A 10915-nucleotide genomic window follows, 5' to 3' on the forward strand; every position below is an offset into this window, starting at 1 on the left:
CAGCGCCTCACCACCCTCACAGGGAGGAATTTCTTCCTCAAATCTAAACTAAATCTACTCTCTTCCAGTTTAAAGCCACTCCCTCTTGTCCTATCATCACATGCCCTTGTCAAAGGTCCCTCTTCAGCTCTCTTAGAGCCCCTTTAGGCACTGGAAGGTGCTGTAAGGTCTTCCCAGAGCCTTCTCCTTGCCAGGTTGAACAATTTCAATTCCCTTAGCCTGTCCTTGGAGCAGAGGTGCTCCAGCCCTCTGAGCATCTTCATGGTCCTCCACAGACTCACTCCAACAGGCCTGCCCTTCTTGAGCTGAGGAGCCCAAACCTGAAGCAGTATTCCAGGTGGGGTCTCATGAGGGAGGAGCAGAAGGACAGAATACCCTTCTAATATTACTTTACATTTGTTGTTTCATTCTTAAAAGTTCAATCCCCCTCCTTCTGGGTTCACTATTCTACAGAGAGAATAAAATGCAAAAAAAAGAAATCACAATCAAACAAATTACTCTGCTAAAGCTGATCTCACTGGGGGATGGGATAAGGGACCAACCAAGGAAAACAAAATAAAAGGTCAGTGCTAGAATACAAAGGAGACGAAAAATAATTTCATAGTAAAAACATCTTTGAAGTCCCAATGTTATTGTGATCACTCATAAAAAAATATTTTAACTTTACCTCGGTCCCGTTCAAACCCCCTGACTGTTTAAATTATTTCTTAACCTGTGTGTCGCTAGGCCAGCTGCGGGCTCAGTGGCAGCAGGCAGGAGCGTTCCCTGCTGCCGGCAGTACTCACAGGGAGAATGCATGTAGTGGCGGCAGGAGGAGAGCGAGGCCTGCGGCGGCGGCTGCGGCTGCGGCACGATGCCCGAGCCGTAGCCGTCGATGGCCAGCGCCTGGCTGGGCCCCGCGCCCGCCTGGTGCCCGTAGAGCGCCGTGCGCGACGACGAGCCGGGACAGCACGGGTCAAACGCCGACGTGCCGTGGAAGGCGCCGCTGCCGTGGCTCCTGATCCCGCTGCTGCTCAGGTCGACTGGCAATGCCTGCTGCACAAACAAACCGGCTGTTTGCAAGCCACTCCTCAGACATTGAAAGCGAAGTCACAATTCACGCATCAGATTGAAAAAATAAAAATAATTACTATCACAAGCAACTGAGATCCAAATTTTGAAGTTTTACCACTTGATTCTGGAACATTCTTTAGATGTGGTTTAACTTTTCTTATTCCTAGATTCGTGAAACTGGTGAGGGACTAGATTCTGCAAAAACCAAACAAAACCCTCGCTGCCCTGCAACCAAACCCTCTGCAACAGATAAATAAGATTGATAGTTCTGCATACTGTAACTTAGCACAGTACTGTTCTTTCTTATGACTGTATTGTTTTACAGCTGTGATTTAATTACTGAAAAAGTCTTAAAAAACAATGCTTTTAGAGAAGCAACTTTTTTCTACTTTTTATATACAGAACATTAGGCTTGATATTTTTCTTCCCCCAAAGCAGCTCAATGATTTGCATTGCAAAACTGCTACGATGGGCAGAATATTTCAAGGTAATTATGTTTGGTTTGCTATGCAGTCACTCATCTTACAGCCATGAAGAGGTCAGCTGTCAATGATTACTTGAAGGATTATGTCTTTCTGTAAAATTTCAGGGGTTTGTGTTCATATGTATTACAGCTCAATTTTTCCTTTCAGTTCCCTCCTGTAATGCCTGATCCAGAGCAAGAAAGTAATCTATAATTCAGCATCCTTATCCTATTCTCTCCTATCTGGAACAACTTGAAATCCCAAGTCACAAGGTATGATTGCGAGTCACAAGGATTAAACGTGCCTGCTCATGGTAACTGGTGCCAGAACTGCTGCTCGCTCCACACGGGGCAGGCACGGGAGGAGGCCTTTCCACAGGGCAGCTGGAGTCACTGAACGAAGGAGACAGCGGGACAGCTGGGTGAGGGTTGTGGTGGTGATGGTGGTGATGCTGGAAGTGGTGGCCATGCTGCTGAAAGCAGCTTGTATGTGGGTGCCCCAATGCATGATGAGTCTGTGAAGGTCCTCCACAAGGAGAGTGCTGGGGGCAGCACGATGGTAGCCTTGGCATGGCCGTAGGGCCAGTTTCCAGTGTCGAATTAGATGCAGCTCTTCTTATTTCATCTTGAAAACAAAGTTAATATTGAAGTGAAAAAATTAGTAAAGCTGATCACTGTAAAGCAGTGTCTTAAATAGAAACAAAACACCCTGTACCTCACAACTGAATATTTAACCAATCGAAAACCAGATCGGGACTACGACAAAAACTAGATACAAGAAGTAAGACTTTGCTATACCTGCCAAATGAAGCAAAACTGAATGGTTCAGGTGCAAACACTCATGGCAACCACTGGAGGACATGAACTGACACTTGCCTTATTCCACAAATTTAAGGCACATCATCAGCAGGGAAAGGAGGAAAAATTGTTTCATGTGGTTAGTGTGCAGAGACCTCAAATTCCTGTGCAACTGAGGTCCACTCAGGTTAATTGTCCCTCACCACACTGGCAGACAGGGCAGCCCTGTTTCAGTGATGTCATTAGTGCTTCCTGTATATACAGCTCTGTGCAGGTCTGTATATATGTGCCCCCAGGGGGTTATCCACAGCAGGAGATATACTCAAGGAATCCAGATACACGCTTCACTGCCTTACAACACACATTGAAATAACACCCCTGTAACACACTGCAATGAGAGACTTAATTCCCAGTGAACTACACTCCACCTCCTCAAAAAGTAAGGATGTGGTTCGTTATGTATAACCAAATCATTCCAACAGGCACAAGCAGAAAGCTCCAGCAAATTTCCTGTATCTTTATGGAGAAATCAATGGTCTTTTTCAGATTCCTGTCTTCTCAGCTTACTACCGTTAGATTCAGTACTAAAAGTTCACATGGCATTTAATTTGGAGAACGCTGATTAACTTCCTCTACTTCCTCGGTACCCAGAGGCAATGCAACAGCTCAAAGCTCTTATTCTGTACCTCCAGTTGACGTGCCAGCAGTGCTGCCACTGGGGAGACTGGGAGTGGTCTCTGGTGCTGCAGAGGGCTGGCTGCTGGAGACGTTTGGAGCTGCATCAGAGGCCTGCTCTGAGGTAGATGTACTGGAGCTGGTAGTGGAAGCAGAACTCACGACCTGCGGCTCCACTCGAGCTGATGTGGTTGGCACAACTGTCGGCTCTAGCAAAATAAAAAAGCTTTCATGTTCTTTAAGCTTTAAAAGCTGCTGAGGCTTTTTTATTGTTGTTCCTGCTCTTGATCTATTTTACAAGACATACTCAATTCTGGCCTGGCCAGAAGCTAAGAAAGTCAGAACACAAAAACCTGACAGGCTTGTGCATGGAAAGAAAATTAAAATTATCTCCTTTTTCTCTCTCGTGTTTTTTTAACCAACTCAAATTTTAGTAATTAACATAAAATCAATTCTCAAACAAATTTGACATTTAAGTTTTATTTACTGGATTAAAAAACTCTACTATAAAGGAGATTAAATTACTTTAGTACTTATGATAAAAACACTTGCTGATATCTTCCATGAATCCACAAAGTACTCTATGATTAAGTATTATCCTTATGACTTTTTATTGCCTACAAAGAACAGAAGAACTTTTAGATGGCACACCAAGAACAGCATAACATCTAAACTAGCAGTACTACTTTATAAACTTCGACCATTCCAGATGCATAGTACTAAAGGCTTTAGCAAGATAAGCTTGGTTTCTAGTCTCAACACATGCTAAAAGCAGATTATCAATATTTGGGACTTCTCTTAAAGGTACATACCTGTTCATGTTACATATTGCAAAGCTAACAGTGAGCAATATATCCTGGAAATCCAAAACACTTGATGAATCTTGTCCTTTACTAGATATTTGTAAACAAATTAAAATTTAAAATCACACTTGCTGGCATAATTAGAATTTAGTTTTGAAAAAGACTGACTATAAGTTTGAAATTTCTCTTAAGTAATGAAAGGCAATGACATGACTAAGAATATAAGATACCATAAAAGGGAAGATTATCAGAAACAGCTCAGTTTTTTTTTAGTAAAATATCATCTGCATGGATATCAGGGGGGAAAAAAGCATCAAGAAACTTCAAATACATCCTTTACACAAAGTCCCAAAATAAAATAAAATAAATTAGAGAACTTTCAAGATTTCTCTCTATATCTAGTAGGAGTATCAGCAACTCAGTGTGCAAAGGAATAAATATATCTTCTCTCTTGCAAGTCTTCCAACTCATCACATTAAAAAAACATGACCTGGTATCTACATTTAAATCTCTAACTTTCAATGTGGCCTTCCAATACACTAATTTTATTTATTTTAAAGACGTTTTGGGTGAAATATATTAATGTTTAAATTCAGAAAACAAGAGCAACTTTATAGTACATGTAGAGCTTACAATGAGGAGCGATCAGCCAGTGTCAGATCAGTGGCCACCCTGAGCTCCCTCAGGTTCAGGGTCCCCCCCAGCTTGAGACTTTCACCACCAGCCCTACAGAGTGATTCTTCCCTGCCTAAACCAGTGAAAAACAGGGGGCTTGGTCCATCATGAACTGCTAGCTACGACAAATTGTATTTCTTAACACACAGCCCAGACACGAACCCAGAAGATAAAAGGAGATAGGATCCTTATACTCAGGGAAGCAGCCAGCCGAGTTTTAAGACCAGTATCTTTGATAAAAACAAGTGAAGTAGGGATAAACTGCACAGCTGCCTTTTACAGTGTTAATTTCTAAGTCTGATCATTTTACACTAATTCATGTGTGAAATTTGATTCCTAAACCCAGAAATAGTACTCCTTAAATCCTGGAAGACTCATCTTAGGCATTTCCCTCTAGAAGGCAGGAGAAACAGTCTTTAACACACACATCATGGAAGTGTATTTTAAAAATAACTTGGTTTCTGAATACAAGACTAAATTCTATAACATGGATTTAAAGAGTTAATTAAAGCAATAGAAACCTATACTGCACCCCTTCAACAACAGAGCTGTTGGGATATTTCACAGTAAATCCATAAAAAAATAATCTGTACATCAACCCATCCTCTACCTTAGAAGCCATTAACTAATCAAAACTATTCTCAAGCCTTTCTGATTCCCCATCCCACCCCAAAACCACGACAACTTGAAGAATCAGATACTGCAAGATACTAAGCTTGCAATGCACTCAGGGACAGAACCGCAATGGGACAAAACTTCTGTTCACATTACAAATAACATGCACCCAAGGAATCCCCAAAACCACCATCATCCGCAAATATAAGTGTGCATAAACATACATGAGCTTCAGTTTCTCCTTCTCTCAATTTTTTGATAACTGAAAAGTTGCTCTTACAATTTTCACCAGGAACAGACTTAATAAGTACCAGCAGTTTTAATGCTAGGAACCACTGAAAGGTTACAGCTTCAGAAACCTAACACGCTTGACTAGTTTAGGGTTGGGCTTTTTTTCTTTTTCTAGAAGTTATTTTTACTTCAAGGCCTGAAAGAACAGTCACTACTCCACAGCATAGGCAATGATAGACTTTCCTTTTATAGTGCTGTATTGAAGTAGAGTGCATATTTTTCAAGAAGTAGTTCCAACCTGTTCTGTAATTTCTGCCTGGTGAGTCAGCCCTCAGATACACACCCAAGGCAGCTTTGGAAGAAAAACTTTATCTTTAGATCTCAAAGACCCACTGAAAATGGCTAAACTTTAAATTTTGAAAGGAAGGGCACAAGAGGGTTTTCTGACAGGCTTGGAAATCAGATACCCTTATAGAAGGGTACCTTGTATCTGATGCAATTAACTCCAACGCCCTTACACTGCCCATCCTGCTCCTGAAGAGATTTCTCTGACAATTCAACTTACCATCTTCATCCACGGTGAGGTCCACGACTTCGGCGGCGTTCTGCCGGAGGGGCTGGATGACGGTGGAGACACGGCTGCGGGATCGCGGCTCCGCGGGCCGGGCGGCGTGCGACCCGGAGCTCTGTCCCCAGTGCGACCTCGAGTGTCCCAGCGCAGAACGGGACCTTGGCAAAGGCCAACACCTTAGATACGACCCTACATTCTGCCATCATTAATTCCTCCTCCTCCTGTTTGAGGAGCTACTTGGAGTTTTTTTATTATTAGAAAAGCATTTTGTTACATTGAGATACCCCGTGGCTCCACTTCCACCAAACACACAAACACTGTAGCAGCCTTTACCAGAGAACAGAACAGCAAATGCCCAGCATGGAGAGTTTAAAGGTCTTTAAACCACGTCGCATGTACATGCAGCTACCTTAAAAAAAAATTCACTAAAACCCTACAACAAGGTTGGCCAGGCAGCAATTATAGCTGAAGCAGTTTTAGCTTTGTAAATAGTAATTGAAGAGTCCCCAAATCCTACACTACTCCTGTGCAGTCTGAAACAGCAGGTCTATAAATGATGACACAACCACTAAGACAATAAAAATTTGTAAACATTAAGTACTTTCGCATGTTAACTTGTGACAGAGTACTTTCATAACTTTTATACTTCAAATAATTTTTACACTTCAAATTTCCAGAATATCTTGACTATACAAAATCTCTGGACCTTTCCCTCTAATAGTATTTTGCTCCCTCTCTTTGGAGAGCAAACAGCTTTTTGTGATACTTAAACTAAAAAGCAATGTGGCTTGAGGAGAGGAGGTCCTAAGCCTGTAACCACACCTAAGGAAAGGGATGGGTTTCTCTGTATATTATAACACATAGTACCCATTCGGGCCAGTTTAGCCATGCAAACCCTAACACTCAAGACAATGATCTCTGGAGTGTGCATGCTCTTTGGAGCTTACAGTCTTTAATTAAGGGAACAATATTTTTACAGTATTGTATTTACCATTTCACTCTCAAAAAAGCTTTGACTCTGCAGTATTTACATAAATCAAGTGGCTCTCATTTTCCAATTTGGAAAAACAATGCACTCAGACTTCAGAAATTCAGAAGAGGAAAATGTGAAGAAAAGGGAATGACTTCACTAAAAACAAACAAAATCCACTGCACGAATCACCATGGAGCTACTGCTGTTTTGGCTGTAGCACTGCAGAAGGTGAGGGAAGAAAGAATAAATTTTTTCAAATCTTAAGGTTATTACAGAAAACACATCTCATTGGTGCTAGGAATATACAAAGCTGTTTATTTTTTAAAAGCACCTGGCTTTAGGCAGGTTTAAATTTGAAGTTTTCTTCAAGGAAGTCCACTTGAACAGATTCTATAAAATCTGAAAATGTGGAACAAAACCTCCAAAGATTCTTGGAAGAACAGGAAAGCATATACAGCAGCAGCAGCTTCAAAAAAGTAGGCTGCTTTCCTGAGAAATGCTCAGCTAATCCCTAGATAGTCAACTCAGCCTACACATGCTCTCTCTAGGATCTCACTGTGCAGCTTTGCTTCCCCCAAATTCTGCACATCAATCACACTAATACAGCCACCTCAACAACTCCAGATTAGTTCAATTCTCAAGCTTTGGCAAAGCTGTGCTTTGGGATTTTTGTCCTTACTTTGTCTGGGGGTTTAGGATTGGGGGTTTTCGTTATTGATTGGGTTTAGCTTGGTTTGTTTTTTATTAACCAAAAACGCATACTGTGCATTCTGGTTAGAATTCCAGAGACATTACCTGACGGGCTTTTAATGACACAAAACATTGTGAAAAACTTGAAGACAAGCAAAACTTCATTAATACAAAGAGATGTAAGTCTCACCTGTAGTTTTCACCAACTGTGACGATCTCCACTTCGCTATCTGTTGAGGTAACATTTATTTCTTCGTTAGCAGTGACTTGGGGAGTGGAGGATGCTTCAATAACCACAACATCTTCATCAATGCTTCCTGATGGGGAAAAATGTAGAAGAAAGTTTCTATATTTCATTTATACTTCATTCAGCAACTGTCATTATAAGAGACTATTTCTCATAGATTTAAAATGTATGTAGGCAGAGAATTCCACAGTGTATGTCAAAACCTTAGGTGCAACTGTCAAATACATGACCTAATTATTAAAGGGAGCAATCCTGCTGTAAATGCTGAAGCAAAAGGAAGGAAGGAGACAGAAGACTGAGTGTGGGGTAGGTATGTAAGCATGCATTACAAGCATTGAAAGCAATTGCAGTGAATTTTTTTTATCTGTAACACCAACAAGATTCAGTCATTCAATACAAAAACAGAACAAACTTGCAAGCTAGCAAAGCAGTCATGGTTTGTTATCACTAATAGCTTTTTTTAAAAATGTTTTTATAGGTATCAGTCCCAAAGCTAAACAGAAGAATGATCCACCAACCAGTTTGTATTTGTAACAAAATCCCTTGGTGTTTATAAACACCTTTGTATCTAGACATTTTGTGGCATTCACAATCTGTACTAGACCGAGGAAGATAAAATTAAACTAAGAATGATAAAAAAACCCCAACCAAAACCCCACAAAAGAGACAAGTTTTCTTAGGAAACAACTTCAGCTTCAGGAAGAATGACAGTTCCAGCCTGACAAGATGGAAATACTTCTCTCTAGCTGAGATACTTCTCTAGAGCTGCAACTCTGGTAGTGACGAGTCTGAGCTATCTACAAGACTTAAACTGAGCTATGGATTATTCACTGAGATCAAAAGAACTTCCTAAAAAAAAAGCTCTATAGCTAAGAAATCACAAACTATCATTTTGGTTTTTGCAAATTGCTTCAAAGTGCTTGAAGAATTTGGTCTCATTCAAGTCAATACTTCCATCCTGTATGGACTGGATGATTTACCCAATTACACGTTGGGAAAGATTATCCATTTTTATTTTTAACAGTTTTTTTGCTTTGAAGAAAAAACCAACTGCATTACCATTATCCAACAATCTTTGTTTCTGACCACAATTATCCCAGAAAGATTGCTGGCTGAAGATGTAAAGAGCGATACTTCCAAATACTGGTACTAACAGAACTGTAGCAATTGGAAGTAGCGTGGAACAAAATTAATTCTCAGAACTTGCATGAAAATTTTGGAGAAAACTGAAAATACTGCAAAATCTAAAAGCTAAAACGACATTCCAAAACTTAAAACACCAAAAGGCCAATTATTCGAAGTGAAAGGCAGCAGCTAAAGCCATCACCACATTCAGAAGAATGTAAACACTGTGCCTATCAGGGGCAAACAAGCAACAGCTTCCTTAAAGTAAACTATCTCAGCTGCTGTCAGACAAAACTACCCGGGCAAGCAGCTGGGGAAAGGACACCGAGAAAAACCCACAGCTCCTCCTTCAATCTTCCAAACATGCATTTCTCTAAAATATAATAAGTTTGAGAGCACTCCTCAGTGTCCACACGTCCTCAGACTCAGTATTTATGGAAATTTACAACAGCCTCAAAAGTAGAAGGATTTAGGCTTAAGCATGGTTTTGTAACTTCAGAAAACAAACAAGTTCTCCTTGAGGACAGAGTCATCTGCCATGCAGATCTATACTGAAATTCACCCAGGGTGCACCTCTACTGGTATTCTGACACAAGCTTAGTTCATGAAGACCAAAGGGAATTCTTAACTGAATATCTCTACAATTCAGATACCTTCCTCAAAGTTTGAAAGCTCATTTTATTCAATCCCTTTTTTTTTTAAGCACACCTTAGCTGAGAGGTGACTGTACCAACTACAAAAATCAGACTGTAGAAAACTGGTACTGAATGAACAGGTTTTATGGAAAACAGTCAAAATTGCTGGAAGTAGAATATAGCATAGACATAATTCAGACATATGCAATTTCCTACTGTTCATGCTTCTAAAAACACCTTCCTAAGTCAAAAGCACAAACTGATGAGGTTTTTGTGCCATGAAGCACTTTCCTGTACAAGGAACCAATACTTTCTTAAAAATGTAGGAGAAAAACAGCTCCCCTAAACTATGTAAATATTTGTTTTATACAGTCCTACACAATAAGGTATAATTCACTTTTTTCTTTTAGCACATACCAGTCACTGGCCAGTCATCTTCTGTCTGTAAAGAACTTCAAGCAAAATTTAAAGCATGAATACCTTACTCATCAATGCATCACCTAAATGACTGAAGCTGCAAGAAGCCAGCTAAATCTGGATAATTACAGAGTTAACTACACTGTTCCTGCTGTTCTTGGGGGTTATCTTGCTTCAAGGAGAAGAGTCACTGGACTGTTGACAGCAAAACAGTTCTGCAGGTGTAAGAGATGTATTTTGTACGGCTTTCAGAATAATACCTATGGCTACAAAACAAACAGAAAATCATCCTCCTGCAGGCACACATTCTTTCTCTGTCATCTTCTGACTCACAGAACACAGCAAGCAAATTATACTCTAGTTATTTGTGAGTAAATTAACCTTTGGGCCACCACTGAAAGACTCAGTCTGCATTACAAGTGAGCTATTTAAAAATAAAACTTCTCTTGAAAATCATACAAGGATTTTACTAGTTTCCACAGAATTTGGGGTGCTTTTTCCCCTTCCCGCATAATATTTCACAGTGCACACGAGGCACCAAATTTCAGTTTGCAAGTTTTTCATTTCACATTCAGACCTTTCAATAGCCATTAGTAATTAAGTTTTGTACGTGACTATTAATCAGAAATAATTAGTAACTTCATCACATAAGTTTTTTTCCCCTTTTAAAAAAGTTTTATTTGGGATGGAAGCCTAGTGCTCAGCTGGTCTAGGGGAAGTGATAAACTGCACATACTTGAATCCAAATCCGAACATGTGTAAAACTGCAATCCTCCCTTTAAAATAAAAATACTCTTGTTCAGGCCTTACCTCACAAAGACAGCCAAACTGTCATAAGAAAGTGCTTTATTAAGCAGAATATAACTTTTATAATAAAATAAATTTAATATCGGACTCTGAAGTCCAATACTTAGAACAGTAAATGACCTTTTTCCCTAGAAAGT

General features: G+C 40.1%; 1 protein-coding gene across 4 annotated transcripts in view; it reads right to left on the bottom strand.

The window, feature by feature from the left end:
- The window catches only part of RNF111 (ring finger protein 111), a 42388-nt gene that overhangs the window by 14789 nt on the left and 16684 nt on the right, over positions 1-10915 (bottom strand). For 2 of the 4 annotated variants that reach the window (XM_066196156.1, XM_066196157.1), the window contains exons 3-7: positions 7738-7864; positions 5879-6042; positions 3001-3198; positions 1822-2141; positions 786-1035 (exon numbers count right to left, since the gene is read on the bottom strand). In XM_066196156.1, coding sequence (XP_066052253.1) covers positions 786-1035; positions 1822-2141; positions 3001-3198; positions 5879-6042; positions 7738-7864 — 1059 coding nt within the window. The remainder of the gene's footprint in view (positions 1-785; positions 1036-1821; positions 2142-3000; positions 3199-5878; positions 6043-7737; positions 7865-10915) is intronic. The other 2 variants (XM_066196155.1, XM_066196154.1) reach the window with 1 other exon arrangement.

This window comes from Chamaea fasciata, unplaced genomic scaffold, assembly GCF_029207755.1.
Source record: "Chamaea fasciata isolate MVZ Bird 193981 ecotype frontalis unplaced genomic scaffold, bChaFas1.0.hap1 SCAF_14, whole genome shotgun sequence".
NCBI classification, from domain to species: Eukaryota; Metazoa; Chordata; class Aves; order Passeriformes; family Sylviidae; genus Chamaea; species Chamaea fasciata.